Genomic DNA, 19,543 nt, shown 5'->3' with positions numbered 1-19,543 from the left:
ATGCAAATGTGTCATTAATACTAAGTACTACTGTTTTGAAATCTGTTGGATGTTTAATGGGCTAGATATTGTTATCACATACATTTTCAAGCAACAGTGCCTGAATTCAAACAACTGCAGGGAGTCCCTGTTGTAACTAACACTTCTGACTTGCCCCTTCAAAAGCACAAACACTCTGTTAGGGTATAAGGTGCCATCTGCATGGTGTATGGTAGCTATCATGAGCACAGTTATAGCAGAAATGCATTTCATCACTTCAGTAGTTATTAGCAATTTTAAACTGAAATATTTTCAAACTCCGGGAAGTTTTTGGAATCCAAGCATAACTGTTTCTAAATAGAAGTGAATTTTACAACAAGCAGTCTTGGGCTTGAATATTTAATACTGCTTCATGAGTGTCAAAAGTATGAAGTACTTCTTGAAAAAAAGGTGGAAGCGAAGGTAATTTTCTGTTAAATCATAATAAATTGAAAGCACAGTTCTCTAAGTTCTGTATTAGCACAGCAGGAGGCATATACTTCCACTGAACTCAAACCAGTGGAGCTGGCCAGCAAACACTGAGATGGTCTAAACCAACTGTGGCTGCTTTCAGAAGAGCTCAGCTCCACTGTTACAATGTTATTTTACTCTTTGAGATTATATTCTTTATTTTTGAGACTGCTTTTAAACAGTATTATTTTGTTCAGAATGAGAGGAATCAATGAACATGAAAACATAACATATAGTAACTAGTTAATTAGGCTTCACTAACACAAAACGCACCTTGCTTGTAATTCCTAAGCCATTCACCCTGTTTTGTTATATTAGACTACTAGATTTAAAGATAAATGTATGCACTATCTATAATTCTGATGTTAAGAATATATAATAGTTTTAAGGCCTATTAAATGCAATTTGAAATGCAATTAAGTATTAGATGATATAATTTAGTAATGACTGCTTTTGTGATGTCTTTGAACTTTTTCTCCCTCCCATACCCTTCTTTAGGATTTCACTTCATTAATAGATAAATGAAACTAGAATTTCTGTGAGGATACCAGGATTTTTTATTTATTTTCAGTGAAAAGAGTGTTTGCTTTTATGTAGTTAATTGATGTATAGAGTTGTACTAACAGACACAAGGATAGCACTGTATATCACAATTTTTTTATTAAATTTGTTTTTTACTTACAAATTGGTAGATATCAAGCCTCTTCTCATGGTGGTAATTTAAATCTATATTGTTCTGTAGAGCAGCCCTGTGCTATAAAGCTTAAAGCAAACATACTGATATATTTACACTGAATTTTCTTAGATTCTTACTTATCTCGTGAAACTCTCTTCAGTTTTGTTATTCATACCAGTTGTAAGGAAACTACCTTTCAAGAAAATCTGGTAACAGTTTTAGGAAACACAGTACTCTTGTCAGGAGCTCAAACTGTAGTACAGAAGGAAATACATGAAAGGAATTAATCTGTGCAGAAATCCCATTTAACTGTGTATTGGGATTATTCTAAGGTAATTCCTTACTTTGCCAAGTGTGGATATGACCACCCCAGGCCTACAAAAAACCTAACAAACTGCACGCAGATGAAAGCCAATGGTTGGCTAAGTATTTATCATTCTTGAGCCAATATTCAATGCAAATTAAACAGAAACTGCTCAGTATTTTCTGTTGCATTATGTATCGTGTATATTCAGCAGATTTTCCCCTGCATGTTTGCAAATATTTGGGAAAATAAATGTTTTCGTATACAGATATTTGAATGTCAAAACCCTGTTAAAAAGCAGATGACTCTGGTCTTAGATGACTTTATGTATACCAACCTTGGCAAAATTTGCCTTTCATCTTCCTCCTCTTAAAAGTTGATGTTTTATACTTAATACAGGAATTAGTTATTTTGTACCTATTGCTCACAAGAAGAGAACAACTGATGAGATAGATGTCAGGCTGCAGGAGGACATGCATTCCAGAAACACAGGAAGAACTTGGAGGGAGCAGATTCAGACTGGTATGTCCCGTTTCTTTCAAAGTAGAGAAGAAAATTTGACTTAGTCACCAGCTCTGTAGTTCTCAATGTGATTATTAACCATTTTGCATCACCTTCCAGCACAATTTCTCTTCCATGTGTGGACATTGGAAATGCTCGTTTCCATAACTGGAGAGCTTTTTCAGCGGCGCAAGACTTGTTTTAAAGTGGTGGTTCTCTTACAGAGATTCTCACAATCAATTCAGTTGGAAGATTTGGGTGTTTTCTCCTTGCTGCTCTACTTGTAGTATTATTGCTGCAGTAGCTTGCGTCATCACAGACCAAGGTAAGAGTTCTCACTTTTTTGAACTTTAGTATTGCTGTAATTCCTGTTCTTTTGAGTTTTGGTGCAAGCATCCTTTTAGATGACTTAAGATCACATGAAGGAGACCGCCTTTTAGGTATCGTTGTAGTAGAAACTCTCTCAGGTTTGCTTAGGAAACTCCAGATGGGGCTATGTTACTGTTTTAGTTGAAATGAGTATTGTGCTTTTGAAGGGAATTGCCCACCAGAAATGACATCTAAACTTGCCAGAGTAAAATTTGAAGTATTATATGTGGTCTTCAATAAATGAGAGCCCAAAGGTCCTAGTCTTAAGTAAAATACAAGAATGTAACCACAGCCTGCAGTAAAATAGTTTCAGATAAGATTACAGTGTAATTTGGATAGAACTGTCTTCTCTCTTTAGAATTTTTAATGAAAGCAGATTAAAAGGAAGCCAGTTCTTTCTTGTGTGCTTTGTAGAAACTATATTTATTGGTCTTTGATTATTTATTACATTGTTAGAAGTGCTTTAATAGGTTTAATCTAGATTATAATTGCAGATATGGATTTGAGGTGTGATCTGGGGGTGACAGGAGCCTTTGTTACAGAATAAAAACACCCATAAATAGCACTCTAAGAATTATTTGTTGGAAGAAAAAGCAAAGCCCATGTACCTGTACCACAGGATTGAGGTTTATGTGGGTTATATAAAAATGCATCTAGTTCTTTTGGGTGTGTTAGAGTGGATTTTTTTAAATAGGGGAAAGGGTGGATAACTACCATGGATAAGGAGAAGCTAACAACAGCTTTAGATGATGAAAACAGGCAAGAAAAAAATGCTCCACTTCTGAATTCTTAAGTCTTTCCACTGAATAATATAATTTATTATATAATCAAAATACCCACAGAACTGTAGGTTCTCCATTTCACTTTTTACATGATGATCACTTATGTAACAATTTCATCTCCTGGTAACATTAGAGCAGGAATCAGAATAAGGCATTAAACTCACAGCCTGCACTCTTCAGATATTGCTTCTATGTACGTGTATCTGGAATGAATCTTGGCTTAACATCTGCCATATCAATATTCTATACCACAAAGTCCCACATTGTGCAATTTTAATATACATAACCTGTATCATATAAATGTAGTTAATTTGGAGATGGCTGTGATACTCTACACAGAATTCAATGCATACAATTGAAATGATGACATATAGCAATGCTGAAGTAACATGCACTATGAGTAGGATTTTTTGCACCACTTTGGGAAAAATCTCAGTTGAAGTTAATTTTAATAAAATACAAAAATATCTAACAGCAGAAGATGAATACATCTGCACTGGAAAAAAAGGGCATCCTCAATGGAGCAGGTTTCACTGTAAACATATCCACTACCATACAAATGCAGCTCGCTCTCGTAACATTCTGACACCAAAGCGCTGCCATTCTCGCTGATATATCCATAGCTCCTGAGTTGTATCGAGACAGGCTAAAACTGCACCTCCTTTCCATGCAATTAAGCGGGGATCCATATCCTAAATTCAAAACAGAGATTGTACACAATCACTGGTCTAATTTTGCATAGTCCTCAAAGTTGTATCCTCATTTTTCCAACAGTATTTACCACTTAGTATCTTGGGGGAGAGGGGAGGAGAAAAGTTTTTCAAAATTATTCAGAAAAAGCAGCAAGATTGAAATATAAAAAGATATTTAAGATGTTTCAAGGAGTCACTTTTTTTTTTTAAAGATGCCTTCTAGACGTGTCATGAAAATCCTGCCTTCAGCAATGGAGGCTCTGAAATACACTCAAGTTTTGATTTTAGAAATTTTGCCTCATTAATGCGAAGTGAAAATTGCTCTTTTAATGCCGTACTTTCTTTTACCTTAATAATAAACCCTAACACAATTTCTTGTTGAACAGACAGGTTAACTTCACAGACCAGTACTAACTGCTTAAGAATATGGCCTTTAGCTAATAAACATTTCAGTTAATAAACATTTTAGTGACACTCTTACTATACTTCCAACTTCCTGCCTGTAACTGGGAGAGAGTTATGTTATGAGCTGAAAGCTCTCCTAAATCTCCACAAATATTCAACTAATCTGCAGTTTTGAAAGAGTATATTTTTTTTAATCTTTCAAAGATTTCAACCAATCGTAGTTTATTAACCATATAGCTAAGAGTTAACAGTATACCTTAGGTCTTGTGATGACTTCAACATTTTCAACAACTCTTCTGAAAGAAGGTGGCATTTTGTTCAGAATTCGGTGTTGAAGAAACTCTTGAGCTTTATGAAACATAAGGCCTCCTCCCACTACTAAGATAGAGCTGTACATCTTCTTTTTTGTATCATCAGACGCTGGAATGAATGGATATATATAAATGTATCTGGCTTTTAAAGTTATTATGGCCTGTATTGGTATTATAAAGGATTTACTGCAAGTCAAACCAGATAGAAATGGATGTTTGCTTTTAAAATTGTTTTTCTATTTCCTGGACATTCAAAATGTCTAGCTTAAGAAACCTCAACAAAGAAGTGTAGCTACTCTAGAGATGGTAAAACTTAGGGACATACATCTTACTTTGGTAAAATATACGAGTTACCATAAATCCACACTAACATGCATATTTTACAGAATTGTACAAATGTGATTCTTACCACAGCAGTCAATACTATGAAGAATGGCTTTGTCAAGGCCCAAGGCTTTGCCTTCAAACTGAGAAATAGCTGTTTTCCTGGACATGTGTGCAGTTAAAGGTTCTTCTGAATCATTTCCAGATATCATACAATCACCCTGGGAAGATCCCAGTTCCACTTCTTGTGGGTAGATCCTCTCAGAAATGTCCGAGGCTTGGCCTCTCAAGTCTCCCTCAAATGCACCAGGCTTTGACATAGATTTTCTATCAGCTGTAGCTTTTGCAGACTTAAAAATGAGAAAACAAGTTGAACTATTATAATAGCAGAAAGATCTAAAGTTCTAAAGACTTGTCTAGACATCCATAATTCCTTACTCTAAACTTATTCTTTAATGCTTCTGACCCAGGTAACAAACTGATTTTATTCCCCAATTAAATAATAATGAAAAATAAAATGAGCATTCACACACCTGCTCTTGCTTACTTTGTGTGGCTAGCAGATAATGTTCATCATGAGGATCCTCAGGGTCACCCTGTGACCTGTGTTGCAAAGTTGTCATTTTTTGTCCAACAATTCCAAAAGTTGCTGGATAAAACAGAGCCATTGGAGCCTGAAGAATGAGAGATTTGGCATGGTTTTACTACAGTTTTTCTTTTTTTTGGCACTTAATATAAAAAAAAAAAAGAAAAACCTTGTTCTACTTTTCTCACAATTCAAAATTAAATGTATATTTTTTCCAAATATTTTTGTAAACAGCTAAAGTGTCTTCAGCTTTGTCTAATTTAAATTAATCCCAGCAAATACACTTGTACGTGTATATAAGTACAGGTATATAAGTTTCTTTACAGATTCTGGCATTGTATGATAAAATAAGTACTCAAATGCAGTTTGTTACAAAATTAGAAAATTCAATGGTGAGCTGAACAACTTGCAAAATTAGTATTCATTCCTTGCACGTGAAGGATAACTATCATATTCAGTTGAAGTTGCAACCATTCTGGCTAAAGCTAGTTAGGAAGTCTTGTAGTGCTGCATTAAACCTATTCATACATATAGTAACTAATTTTCAAACTATCAACAAGCATAAGTTAAGAACAATCTGTAAGTCATGTGGGATTACTAGCACTGGACCGACACAAAGTGAGGTGCTGAGCCTGAATGCTGAATATAATTCTTGCAATTGAGAAAAAAAAAAAGTCACCTGTAATTTTTCATCCCCTAATCGGAACTGGTATAATAAAGCTGGAGAATCTGGATGTCGAATTTGGAACTCATGATCTTGCAATCCAGAAATATCCTGAGGTCAAAAACAATGCAAATAAAAAAACTGCATCTCTTACAAGAGATATAAGAAACTGCATAATCTATTTAAACTGTAGGAAACAACAAAAAGTAACAAAACTTTTCAGACTATGAACATTTACCTATTCTTGAATCCTTTTGTAAGTCTTTTCCCTGTAGCATGATCTGCCAAAACAGCTTTCTACATGCCTAAACCTCTATAATGAGAGTTTGTGCAAAAAGAAGAGACCTGCTGGCAGATCCTACAAAACTGAAGTTGAAAAAACAGCAAATATGCAGCTACTGTCAGCTTCTTTCAGTAATAAGAACAAAGCAACTACCTTTCTAAGAGCTGGGATTCCTTTCAATTAGAAGAAAAATAAAACAAGTTACAAATACTTCAAGCCTAAAGCTTCTCCAGCTTTGCCAATATTCTACTGAATAAAATACTTCATTCTATTCCATTTACAAGGAATTGTAGACTCACAAAAAGGTTCCCCAGAGTAGCATTCTGTAAAGGAAAAAAAAAAAATTACTTGGAGAATACACTATTTTCTTCTCACCTGGTCTAGATGACAAAATGTCTCCTTTAGGTGCTGAAGCAGCAGGCAATCCAACTTATTAGTTAGCTGACAGTCTCTGTATGGGAATCCTGCTCGTTGCATAAGCCAATAAAAGCACCTTGACACATCAGATCCTCCATATGCAAGGCACAGCCTAAAGCACAGAGAAGATTATTTTATTTATTTGCTGAAATACTGGCCTTCTACAGTACCATGCATGGGAATACAAGAAACATTTCAGACATGCTGTGACCATGCCTTCCACATAGTTGCAGAGCACAGTATCAGTTCTGCCTGTTTTCTTCTTTTAAAGATGCCAGAATTCTCTAAGGTTCATATTGTAACATGATGACCCTGATACATGGCTCACAGTAAAACACCCCTGTATACAGAAAATTTTTCTCATTTTTAAAGTCAAGTCTTTGGTAAACAACTAAGTACATGCTGATAATAACTGCATATTAAAAGATACCTGGTGTTGCGATGGGAAACACCATCTTCTACACAGCAAACACTTGTCTTCTGATCTCCCACATCTACTATACATGCACTGCTTAAACCACTTCCAAACGTAGCACAGACAGACTCCTGGTGTACAACAATTCCTAGCAGTAGGAGAAAAAATTATATCCAAGCTCCAGAGCCATGTTGCTGACATTCAGAGGACATCTTAATGGCTTTTAAAATCTTCTAACAGCATGACTCTGCACTGAAAGTCTGTGTATTTAGTGAAGATGGGGTAGGGGGGATTTACAGATTTTTTTGTCGGGTAAGCCCTTAAAGTCCTGAGAAAAGCTAAGAGCAGGGTGGACACCTATACTCAAATATTTTTACTTTTTGCAAGATTAAAGACAGCGCCGTCAGACTTTGTTTTGGGTGTACTGCAGGGTCTTGGTTATCAGATGCACATCAAGCATTTTCCTAAATTTCTTTTAGTTTTAATCAAACATCATTACCATTAGCATTTTAGACATGCTCTTTAAGGAGTTATAAAACAAGGTCCAATTCCACGCTCTGTTTTCCTTTCAATCTACTCTGTAAAAGAGTACCTTTGTATTTGTATCACAAGCCCATACGTAAACGTGAGAACTACTGGAAGCTTCAGGCTGTACTTCTAGACAGTGAAGGAAAAAACCTGCTTGGTCGAGCTCTGCGTTATAGACAAAGACTAAGTAAAACTACTGTTTCAGTGACAAATGTTTTTAGATAGATTAAGAGAATTTACTTATGCTGTATAACTAGTTCAGCTCTTCACCAAACTATTATTTGGGAGATGGCACTTTCAAGAGTTATTAATGATACTTTCTGACTTTCCCTTTCATGTATCAGATGAAGCTTTGTATTTTTTTCTTAGTATTGTTCCAGTTCCTCTGAAGCTAACTCATTTCCACGGCAAATTCTTCTATCCTAGTGCCAGTACATTTTTAGATAGTATTGTTAGGTACTGTTCACATTCCTTCTATGCAAAAACTGGGGAGGAATCAAAGTATGATTTAGAACCATTCTGACCAAAAACCAAGACAGCCAATATGGCTTGTTCGTTTTATTGTATCATATATATATATATATAAATATGCATCTGAACAAAATTTAAATCTCATGAGATCAGTCTCTCTTTTTGCAGAGTTCATTTACCATCTTCTTAATTCTTTCAAATGGGAAGTCTTTTTGTAAAATGAGCATCTTCTATTAAATACAGAAGAGGCTAAACAGGTTCACTATTTAAACAATAATATCTAAGCACATATTCTGCTGAGAGTAATACTTGGAAACTGTTGGCACTTTGTAGTGATTAATTATTAAACAACAGCAGTTTTAATCTCCAACATCTTATATATAACTTACTGTTTGACTAGTCTCTACCATTTAACTTATTCTTGTCCACTTTTTAAGCCTCCTTCCTGTTCATTCCTCGCATAACTAATACTGAAAAAATGACTTTGCAGCACCACACGTACTACTACTCTGATGTATGTCAAATTAACTATGGTTGGGTTAACTGTGCCATCCCTAATAACTTTCTGTGTTTTCTCTAAATGTGAAATCAGAGAAAGGTATTTAAGACTACAGCAGTTCTTTCCAGAAGACTAGCTAGAAACTTCCAGCAGTTTAACTGAAACTGCACTGCCTTTTTTTTCCCTCCATATGCAGAAGCAGCTAACAGTTACTTGGGTTTTTTTTTTTTTAATTTTATTGCTCTTCTATATTTAGTGTATGCACTTAAGCCAACTCTGAAACCTCCTATTATGTCATCCTGTAGAGAGGACAGTAGCAGCATCTTACATCATATGCTTTTGTTTTGAAGTCAGAGAATCTTAATACTCTGTAGAGTTAACACTGTGCATTTTAGAAATACTTGAGAAATCAGACTGTTGCGACTTTTATCTCAGCTGAAGTGCAAAGCCCACAGCTGGAATACATAATAGCAAACCAAGAAACTTGTTTCAATGCTACCCAACCATTTTGCCCCATCAAAAGGGACAACACCAAAAGGTGAAGGGTGCTAGTCCCAGCCAAACTGGGACTGATATGCAAAAATGTGCCTTAAATGAAAAAACTATCTTTGTACTATTAATGATTAAGTGCTTGCTTATGTATGGTTTTACCTGAGAAGCCCATCTTCATTAGGATCATATTTACCAGTTCTTTCACGTGTTGTTTATTATAGATGTCTGGAATTAGTAAAATGCATCTGTAGTACTGAAGATAAGAACAGTGAATTAAAGCCAGCTCTCAAATTAAGTTTCTCTTTACATTCTTGAATACCTGATGTTAAGGAAGAAAGCATTATAGACAAACTATTAAAAGAAGCAAAGTTATGTAAAGGGGAAGGTTTTTAATACTTTAAAAAATGAGTTCAAGTAAGTACAAAGTTGTAGGCCACTAAAATGTTTAGAAGTACAGCAGATATGAGAAAAACACCTACTCAGCAGGGACAAGAAATTATGCAAGTATTAGGTAACCATTCCTCAGTTGCCTCCTGTATAGTCAACAAAACAAACTCAAACAGACAAAGACTGAAATTTCTATAATGACATTTCCAAACCTCCTTATTAGAAGTTCTACTAATAATTTTTGTCTTAAAGACATGGACAAAACTCCAAAAGAAGGCTTAGGAACCATGCTCACCAGCAGAAAGAATTTATTTGTTAAGAAAACCACCAGGAAGAAAGAAGCTACCAATAACAGCAGGTTGCTTTTCTTTTATAGTAACATTTACAGAAGTGGATACAGCCCACATTCATATGCTCACAGCTCACCTTTAGGTCTTTCAATGGTATTTCCAGATATTTTTGTATCGCATGTGACCATATAACTTCAAGGTCTGCTAATACTGCAGTGAGGGAGCCACCAGGTCCTGTGTGGAGATTCAACTGCCCTCTTCTAATAGGCCAATGTATGTTGTAAGAATCTAGTGGATTAACATACAGTGCCTGAAAAAAAGAGACAATGTTCTATGCATTGCTCTTCCAAGAAGATTAGTAACAAATACTAGAGAAGTACTTCAGAAGCAGATACAACAAGACACTCAGACCGATGTGACAGCAATACAGTGGATTTATTTTTAACAGCATTAAAATAAAAAAAGACATTAAATACATGGTTTAAATTGTTTGAATTTTCATAGCCATGGACATCTACCAAACATAACAGTGTATTTTTCCATTATCTCTAATTAGTAACTAAAATAATTTAAAGACTCTTTGAAGCTCATGAATTACCTAATTACTCGGCAGTGATTCTATGTACTGATCCTTCTATCAGTTTCTTGGCTTTTGTCTGAATTATACGACACAGGTAAAACTCTCACCTAGTCCCGGCAGAAACACTAATTTATAGCGGCAAAGGATCCAGGATACTTGTTAGACAAATGGGGGAAACTGTCCGGTCTTGCTGAATGGTAAGTTAGTCCATAGTAAAGCTTCTCATATGTTGTTTGACTAAATTTATGTGTCTCTCAGTACATACTAACATACAGCTAACTGCCTCTGATTACACAGCTGCATTAAGACATCATACGAAGCCTCGTTTCAGCACGAAAATGAATCTTACCTCTTCTCCTACCAAAAATTCAGGATGATTTGATGTGTTTGTCCACTTGGCCCCAGAGCTGTGATCTAAAATAGCTGGCCGCATCTGTCTGTTGTATGACCTGGCCTGAAATGTAGTCAAAACAAATGCTGTTGATAAGAATTTTACCAGTCATTTTTTATGCATGAAAGTGAAAGGGCTCAAACAAATGAATTTCTGAAGACTAAACTGCTGATGCATTCAAGCTTCGCTTGTGTTTTACTTCGTTTGTTTCAAAGCTTTGCTTGTGTTTTTTTTTGTTTCCCAAGGACTCCTTAACTGTTTCCCTAGGCGTCTTTGTCTGTTTAGATCTCCGTACGTAAATCACTGATAGCAGACTCAAAGCCTTCAGTGGACACTTGGGCAACTCCTAGAACGGGCAAACTAAGATAAGGGGGACTTGAACTAAAGGAGACAGAGATCCTATCTAGGGAGGATGATTTTGCTAATTTAGGAAGAAGGCACCTGGACTTTACTTCACAGTGCATGCTGAGGAAAGATGATCAACTAGCAAACACCGTGAAGAAGACTACTTACTTCTTCCCTTGACCATGGTAGACCCTCACTCTATTTTTACTACGCATGCTCGGACTATGTAAACGAATTCCAGGAACTCATTATCATAAGACACCCCTTTCCAGGAAATCTAATGAGTATGTATGATTTATGTGTATGTGAACTGATGTCCCTTGCTAGTTCTTGGGAGCCCTTATGGTGGAGAATCCCCAGGGCGACCCCAGCACTGCTAATAAAGAATACCTGCTTAACAGTTATATTGGATTCTGACTGTTGAGTCAATTTCTTTGTTTCAAAAGAAAAAAGAAACGTCCCCTGACCCCAGCCCTCAAAGAACCATTTTAAATCTTCATTTCCTCAGATCTTCAGAATTAGGTCATACATAGCTGTATAAAGGATATCTATTCTTGTCCACTAAAACACAGCATCACACCAAATGACTACATGAACTAACAACTTAATAAAAATCTTAAGAATGAGTTACCTGATCAGGTGACACTGGTATACGCCTTGCACCGTTTGACATCTTTTTGGACCATATTGCTTGGTCCACCATTTTAAGGCCATTTTGTCTCTGCTCAGTACTTTCAGGTTTCTAAACAAAACCCACAAATATGCAATGTAAACACTTGCTTTCTAACTACATGTGTGTATACTGGTAATACTGAAGCTATTATTAAAACAATGAAATCATTACTGGAGTTGATAGGCTGTAGAAAGGACAGAATGTTTGCATGTTGTACAATGAACATATGCTTATTTTTAAAGCAACTTTTTAATATTACAGTTCCCATCGCTTATTTGTCCAAGTCAACTCGAATCTTTTAACCGATTGTAATGGCTGCTGGACTTCATCTCCAGAGTTGATGAGCTCAGGACATTACCAATTTAACTACAGAAATAGTAAGTAGGAGCAAAAATATTTAAATAGATATCAATTATTTAAAGGTGAGGTTTAATATTAGTGACATTAATTTGATTAATGACTTTTTGTACAGATTCAAATTATTAATAAGATCACTTACATATATTTTTTGAGCAGGTTGGACTAGAATTACTTGCTATGTTATCCAAGCAGTCCAATTCTAGTTCTACAGCTGGCATTCCATAAACAGAAATACTGCGTGAGGTATCAGACCACAGAGAAATCAATGTATAAAAACCCTCAACCTATGAATTGATTAGATATACTTCATTGCAGATAAATAAAACAAACACAGACCGGTGCAAATCTACTGACTTAAGTAAGGTGGCATCTACAGCACATTAAATAGGGAAAAAGTTTGTCTTGAGAAGCATTCTTCTCTGGAAAAACATAATGCAGGAGGAGAAGCTATGCATTACGCAACTAAAAAATGCAACAGAAATACATAGTTAAAACCTCTATTTTAGCAAGTTGGGAGGACGTGCCCCTGGTGGCGGCCCCTGCTTACATTGAGGCCGTCCCTCAGGAGCCAGCTGTCTCTGTAGGCCGCCTGCCCCGGCTGCTTGTGCCGCCGCGCGATGACATGGGGGATGCCCACGGGCAGCGTGTCCGTGGCCCTACCGAGCCGCAGTGTGGTCGAGCCGGGGTGTATCACCACGATGAAGTTGCTCTGTATTTGCTGAAAGTACCACAACGCGCACGGCAGTGAGCAGGGGCCCCGCGCCCGCCCCGGCCTTTCAAAGGCCGCGCCCGGGCCCCCCCGGCCCAGCGCGGCCGCTCGGCCGGCGGGAGGGGAGGGGAGGGAGCGCCGCCCCGAGGAGCCGCCGCCGCGACCCTGCCCCTCACCGCCCACCCCCGGGCCGGCCTCACCTCCTGCAGGGACTCGGGCACGGCGGCGGGGACGATGGGCCGCTTGACACCGCGCTGCTCGCGCTCCCGGTCGCGCTCCTTGTCCTTCCCGTTCTCCGCCTCACCCTTCTCCGCCTGGGTCATGCTCCCCGCCGGACCCGCCGCACCAGGCGGAAGCGGCGCCTGCGGGGCCCAGCGCGGCCTTCAAGCGGGGCGGAAGCGGGCGGGCCCGCGCCCGGCACCGCCCCTCGGGCAGGTACCGCGCGGGGGCTCGGCGGGAGGGGGCTCGGCTGCGCCGGTCCCTGCGCTGAGGGGACGAGCAGCGTTTAGCAGACCCTGGGGAGCGCCCCCGCCGCTGCAGGAGGTCTCGCCTCGGAACGGCCGAACGCCCTCAGCTGGTGGGGTTGGAGGAAGGGTAGTACAGTCCTCCGGACGACGCGAGAAATAAATTAGCACAGCTGATACACCTGTGAAGAACTAGCGGTGACCTGTACACGCCTGATCTGTGGGCGGGAAGTGCCTTCATGAAGATGTGAGGTTTGAGCGGAGGCGAGGAAGAGTTTGTTACGCTGAAGGCTGCTGTTACACAGCAAGTTTACGAGGTAGTAACTCTGTGTTGGGTATGTGGAGTGGGAACCACCGGAGGGGGGGATTTCACCATAGGTACCTCGCAAAAGCCAGCTAATTGCTGCTTTTGTTAACCTCAACAAAACCCACAGATTTTGTTTAGGTGCTTACGTTAACCAAGGGGAATTGTTGGATGTTACAATTTCTTGCTAAAGATTTTATTGGAGAGGTTTAAGTAAAAAATTTGTAGTGGCACCTCGTAGAAAATATTTAATCTGAATTCCTGGTAGCTAATCTTAAATAGATGCAGCCCTCTCCAACTGAATGAAAATAAACAAACCCCAAACAAAACCCAAGAACAACAATAAGAAACTCCTATTCCAAAATGGGGTAAATTAGTTAAAAGGCAGTTACTGTTTGAAAGAAAGTAACTCTTCTGTGTTAGCACTCAGTATTTCAGTTCACTACCTTTTTCTTCATGTAATAAAAATAAAGCCTAATTTTATTGAAAAAAGTCTTACCAAAACTCACACAGCAAATAGGCTTATACATTTAAGTAAGTTTATAATGGAGAAGGAAGCTGTTTCAAGAGGTGCTTATAAAACAGGCATGTTATAAAACCCATTATGGGCCTTAAGGAAGCGAATTTGTGAAAGGCAAGGATTGTAAAACAAAGTAATTTGTAAACTGCGTTTTAAAAGTGTTTTTAGAGTATCATTAATACCATGAAAATACAGCAGAGCACACAATGTCAGTACTGACAAAAATAGAGTAAATATAAGATCTATTAGGAAGTACTGCTTTAAGTTTGACTCGAGGGACCTTCTGTATCAAATATAAATATGTATTCTTCCTCGTTAGAACAGAAAAGGGCTTACTGTACATCAGATGGATTTTTTTCTAAAAATTATGAGAAAGTCAGCCTTGTGACAAGCCAAATATAATTTACTTATTACTTTTCAACTACAGTAAAATGTTCAGAAACTATACAAAGACTTTAGACAGTAAACATGTATTTAATAAAACTGTGGTTCGGTTACACCGGATCCTTGAAGAAGGAGTTCCCAGTACAACTTCATTAATCTGCTTAGATCACAGAACAGTTTCCAGTCAGACATACACATTCACAACATTCAAACTCATTTGGTCCATCACTAAAGTCTTCTTTCCTTTCATCTTGCAAATGTGTATGCTTTTGCCTGCCTCTTCAGCAGGCGCTTACCTAAAAGATGAAGTAATTACATTTAAAGACAGCAAGGCCTTTCTTTGCAAGATAAAATTATGTAAGTAACAATTTTAAAATAAATTGTTTTAATTTAGCTAAACGAGACATGCTAAAGACTTCTATAAACAGATTACACATTGCCCTTATTACCCAAAAGCCCTCCCCACTACCTTTGCTGGCCTCATGTCTAGTCAAAAAGAAAAGAAACATATCCAAATGAAAAAAAAAAATAATGAGAAGCAGCTTATCATTATTCTAGGGAACTGGAATACTCGTGTATGTGCTTTTTGGAATATGAACTTTTTCCTACAAGATTTACAAGTATTAACCACCTGCATGTGGTTTATTTCTTGCAACTTTTGTTATGGTAACAATGGGGAGCGATTCATGAAAAAGAAGAAGGATGGTTTACTTAAGCCTTAAAGTAAATTAAATCTATATATACATCCAGTGTTAGATGAAACTTCCACCAGCCAAACTAATTAATAAAACAGAATTAAAGTTCAGGCACCTGTAAGAAATTTAAGACTAGGCTTTTTTTAATGGTTTTTGCCCCTCTTTTTAAGTAATTCTGATTTTTATGCTATACTAGAATTCAAGATTTGCATAGCTATATCACTGTAACAGGAAGAAAGGTTTTTACTAATAGTCTTTTAACAACTTTATTAATTTTCCTTCTTTTCTATTGAGAAGTATCTACTTTAAACAAAAAAACCCCCTCGTGTCCTATTATAACTATTAAAAATGCAAACAAAGTTTCAGTCACTACTGGTCTGAACAGGCCTTTGCATTAGCAGCCAAAAAAGATTAAAAGTTATAAATTTTTTTTTATCAGCTGTGTTCAAAACTCTTTGCTACACTTTGTATATCCACTTTTACACAATTAAAAGTAGAAGCTCACCATTTCTGAGTCAAAACCTTTTAACACCCCCCCCCCCCCCCTTTTTTCCCGGCTTTACTGAAAGTTATCTAACCACTCTGATTCTCTTACGATTTTGGTAACTTTTGCAGAAGGACAAAACACTCCATTCTACCTAAATCTTCAATTATCATTGTTATTTTGAAGCAGGATACAGCAGATATGGAATTACCTTCCTCATCCACCTCCAGCCATTGGTGGTGGACTGGGGCCTCCACCCCAGTGATTTATTCGACCCATCCTCCGGCGAGGATGTGCTGGAGGCCTGAAAAGTAAGCAAGGAAAACAAGATCTATTCAATCGGCATTAAATTGTTAAATTAGAAATATAGTTACACTGTCTCCAAATGATAGTAATTAGAATGTTAGAAACTCTGGAAAAGTTGTTTGGGTTTCATGTGAAAAGCTGTAAAAAAAAAAAAAAAGCCCAAACAAACCAACCCCACTTTCACAAAAATTCTCTTATGCAAAGTGTTCTAATTACTCCTGTCTCACAAGAGAAAGCTACAGCTAACTGAGGCTTTTACCCAGTCTGACAAAAAACTTAGGCAAACCATTAGGAACAAAGAAACACAGCAACTATAGTGTTTATACAAATGATAGCCCTCTAACAGTGTTCTGCTCTGTATAAAGATAATCCAATACATGAAATAACTGATTTAATGTAAATCAAATGCTGAGTATAAGCAAGTCTAACAAAAGAAGAATTTTAACAAAGATGCACATCGTCTATTAGGCAGGTTTGAGAAATAGTTACAGTTTCAGCTGTACTGTTATTACAGCTATCCAAAGCTATGTATTGTTATCAACGAGTTTCTGACAAAATACTGCAGATAAACAACATTTTAGGCTTCTTACATGACCCAATTCAATGCAAATCACAACTGTAATCTGAATACATTACGCCATTTTGCTAAGATAGGAAAAAAACCCCAGAATTAGTGTGAATATGAAAAAATACCCTCTTCCATCATTGTATCCTGAATAGGAAGAAGATGTGTAGCCTCTTCTTCTCAAATCTGGTTGAATAATGCTCTGGAAACTGAAAAATAAAACAGGAGTTAGGTGAATTGATTGCTAGATACAGTTTCTGAATTTTTGGATTGCAAGATAAGAAATGGCCCAAGAAACAGTAAGTAGTGTTCAGGAATAAACAGTGTATCTTCTCAAGATCACTGTTGTTTAATAAATCTTGGCAATTTTTCTTCTACATATGATAAAATCCGAAGTCATTCCAAATTACAGTGAGGCTCAAACTATAAAATCTAGTTTTCTGGTAAATATGCAATACATGTGCAATAAATGTATAAAGTATAAACCTGTAACTGAAGTAATGAAGGACTGTTAAACACATCAAAAGAACTTTTTGTTTCTTAACTGGCTTTCATCTGGGGCCATAAATTTGTGATTACTGCTGTGTAATTATTTTTTACATAGCCAGAATCTATTGTCACCAGTACAAATTCTCCAAATATCTTAATTATTTGATCAGCTATTAGAAACCAGCTGTTTAACAGAAGCATATGCTTTTTCTTTTTGCAGTATTACAATGGAAGAAAGGTAAGAAAACTCATTTGAAGTGCCAGTAAGTTAATATCGTTTTTCATACACTTTTATTATACTATAGTGCTTAATAACCAAAGCCACATAGTCATAGTAAGCGTTCAGATATGTTTTGGGGACAGTAGATATGGAATGCTGAAGAGTAAATCTAACACTTTTACTGTAGTGTTACTGTTAACACCCAGTTGCTTCTACCTATGGCAAATCTAAAATAAAGCTCACCAGAATAATTTATTTCTACTTACAACAGAACCACAAAATCTGCTATTGACCAGAAGAAATCTGTTATAGATGACAAACGCCAAGGAGCCCGGCTCTGGTTATCCAAAACTTGTCCTGTAACATATCAAGATACAAAACATCCAGATGTTTAGTGTGTGACACTGTACAGGAGGTGACACAAAACCCTCTCTGCTGAGTCTAGGATTTGCAACAGGATGGAGAAACTACACTTCACGGGCAACGGTCGCAAGTTTCATTCCCTAGGGGGTATTTACCCAAGCACCTGCAATAATCGGGTCGCCACCGCCAGACAGACACCGTGTCCGGGTACACCCCCAAAAAGACACCAGTACAGTTTCTGTTTCCCTGTGCGTGGTTGGGCTGCTCCTCCGCTACGCTCCCGACGTATGCAGAACGCGCCGGGACTTCTCAAAGTCCTTAAAAACGGTTTAGCAGCACGTCAGGCTTAAAGGCAGGCCGAGGGGGGCGGGGGCCGTGGGGCCGATGCAGCAGCGGGCCGGCCGTGCTGGGCTCCCGCGGGGCGCGGAGCCGGCGCTCTGCCCCGCGCAGGCCCGGGGCCCCCCAGCCGTGCCCCGCTCGCTGCCCAGGCTCGGGCCCGGCCCCCCTCCCCCGCGCCGCCCCTCACCGTTGGAGATGTACACCATGGCGGCGGCCCCGGGCGCTGCCCCGTCACCTGCCCCCGGCCGCAGTGCGCGGGCGCGGGCGCCAGGCGCATGCCCAGAAGGGGCCGCTGAGGGCGGCGCCCCGCCGCGGTGCCGGCTGCTCGCTTCCGGCTGGCGGGGCGCAGGGGAAAGGGGCGGCGCTGGGCCGTGGCCGTGCTGGCGGGCGCTTGTGTTCCTGGCTCCCTCGCCACCGTCGTCGTCGGGGCGTGCAGCCCCGTGTTAACGAAGGGCCCCCTTCAGCAGCCCCGCTGCGGGGCGGGCGGTGTCCAGGTGGGGCGTCTCCTCCCTCAGAGCGGGCGGGTCTGGTTCCCTCCGAAAATGTGCTCTGGGAGTTCCACCGCCGTGTGAGGCGGGGCCGTGCGCCCTAAGCGTATGGTTTTACCAACAGTAGCAGGAAACAATAACCGTAGGTAGTAGTATGCCAGGGTAGCTTTCATAAAATTAAATGCTCTTAGAAGTCTTCCATAGTTAACTTCTAGATGTTATGTAAAAACTAGGGCTTTTCTCCTTTATCACCACCTCAATTTTCTCTAGTCGTCCATTCCTGTGTTTTTTTCTAATTAAAAGTGGTAACTCCCTGTAGTCACGTTAGAAATACAACCAAATGCAGATACTTATTTAAGCCTCCTTTCCAAAGGGAACTTTTGTTCCTTTTATGTAATGACAGGTATGTGGCTCTATATATTCCTGTTACGTTGGTGGCAATGTTCAGCCCAAAGTTGAGCATTTGTTTTAGTTTATTTTTATAAAAACTTTGCCCTGCAAATAGTGGCTATCATTTCTTGTCATGGAGAATCCATGCATGTAAAATTGGAGGTAATTAGCTATATATGCAGATGTAGTTTTTTGGTTTTTTTTTAAACTAAACTAGTAGAGAAGGGGTGTGTAATTCTGCTGGGAAACAGCAGTAGGAAAAATGAATGGGAAAGCGTTTTAATACTGCCTTTACAAGACCTGTCTTTTCCTAGTAATGATGAGGTAAAGTCTTTTGCTAAACCTCTGAACACAAGAGTGTTTCCTGAAGTCGAAACTGTAATATGATAGGTCTCTGACAATGTAGTTGTCCCCTAGTAAAGAAATTGTTTGCAACTGACCACTGTTTATGTTTCATGTCCCTGAAATAAACTGTTGCAAACAACTGAAAACAGTTGTGAAAGAAAAGTATCTGTAACAAGGTATATAAAATAGTTATAATTAATATAAGAGCTAGGTAATCTATCACTCAATAAATGGGGAAGCACAA

The 19,543-nt window shown here is 38.6% G+C and overlaps 2 protein-coding genes and 1 long non-coding RNA gene across 6 annotated transcripts; 1 reads left to right on the top strand and 2 right to left on the bottom strand.

Moving 5' to 3' along the window:
- The first annotated feature begins 1,047 nt into the window (after nucleotides 1–1,047).
- LOC141947810 (uncharacterized) lies at nucleotides 1,048–10,865 on the top strand. The gene is made up of 3 exons (XR_012630268.1): nucleotides 1,048–2,295; nucleotides 10,560–10,662; nucleotides 10,763–10,865. It is a non-coding gene; the product is annotated as an uncharacterized LOC141947810 (long non-coding RNA).
- On the bottom strand, nucleotides 3,136–13,718 carry ACTR8 (actin related protein 8). 3 transcript variants are annotated; one of them, XM_074879360.1, is made up of 13 exons: nucleotides 13,144–13,718; nucleotides 12,782–12,952; nucleotides 11,833–11,943; nucleotides 10,815–10,919; nucleotides 10,022–10,195; nucleotides 9,368–9,461; nucleotides 7,234–7,366; nucleotides 6,762–6,915; nucleotides 6,119–6,214; nucleotides 5,387–5,527; nucleotides 4,939–5,203; nucleotides 4,475–4,638; nucleotides 3,136–3,813 (listed from the first exon to the last, which is right to left on the bottom strand). In XM_074879360.1, the coding sequence occupies exons 1-13, from the start codon at nucleotides 13,264–13,266 to the stop codon at nucleotides 3,670–3,672; spliced, it is 1,875 nt and encodes a 624-aa protein (XP_074735461.1). In that variant the 5' UTR covers nucleotides 13,267–13,718; the 3' UTR covers nucleotides 3,136–3,669. The 3 variants fall into 3 exon arrangements, with proteins under 3 accessions (XP_074735461.1, XP_074735463.1, XP_074735462.1); XM_074879362.1 differs by lacking the exon at nucleotides 13,144–13,718 and adding an exon at nucleotides 12,374–12,468 and having other exon boundaries at nucleotides 12,782–12,912; XM_074879361.1 differs by lacking the exon at nucleotides 13,144–13,718 and adding an exon at nucleotides 12,374–12,445 and having other exon boundaries at nucleotides 12,782–12,835.
- An 895-nt stretch (nucleotides 13,719–14,613) lies between these two features.
- SELENOK (selenoprotein K) lies at nucleotides 14,614–18,418 on the bottom strand. Of its 2 annotated transcripts, XM_074879363.1 has the most exons (5): nucleotides 18,264–18,417; nucleotides 17,641–17,731; nucleotides 16,794–16,874; nucleotides 16,006–16,098; nucleotides 14,614–14,911 (listed from the first exon to the last, which is right to left on the bottom strand). In XM_074879363.1, exons 1-5 carry the CDS (start codon nucleotides 18,280–18,282, stop codon nucleotides 14,908–14,910), a joined length of 288 nt encoding a protein of 95 aa, XP_074735464.1. In that variant the 5' UTR covers nucleotides 18,283–18,417; the 3' UTR covers nucleotides 14,614–14,907. The 2 variants fall into 2 exon arrangements, with proteins under 2 accessions (XP_074735464.1, XP_074735465.1); XM_074879364.1 differs by lacking the exon at nucleotides 14,614–14,911 and having other exon boundaries at nucleotides 16,002–16,098; nucleotides 18,264–18,418.
- Nucleotides 18,419–19,543: the final 1,125 nt, after the last annotated feature.

The sequence above is a fragment of the Strix uralensis genome, chromosome 10 (genome assembly GCF_047716275.1).
Source record: "Strix uralensis isolate ZFMK-TIS-50842 chromosome 10, bStrUra1, whole genome shotgun sequence".
In the NCBI taxonomy this organism is placed as follows: domain Eukaryota; kingdom Metazoa; phylum Chordata; class Aves; order Strigiformes; family Strigidae; genus Strix; species Strix uralensis.
The sequence above is the reverse complement of the archived record's forward strand: the minus strand, read 5'-3'. Positions and strand labels throughout refer to the sequence as shown.

Bases quoted from the DNA above. Each gene is read 5' to 3' on its own strand.
- ACTR8 (XM_074879360.1), bottom strand. From the start codon at position 13,266: ATGACCCAGGCGGAGAAGGGTGAGGCGGAGAACGGGAAGGACAAGGAG. The intron at 9,462-10,021 runs GTGAGCTGTGAG...TCTTATCTTCAG, and splicing joins TACCATTGAAAGACCTAAAG to TACTACAGATGCATTTTACT. The intron at 6,215-6,761 runs GTGAGAAGAAAA...TTTTGACCTCAG, and splicing joins CATTTTGTCATCTAGACCAG to GATATTTCTGGATTGCAAGA.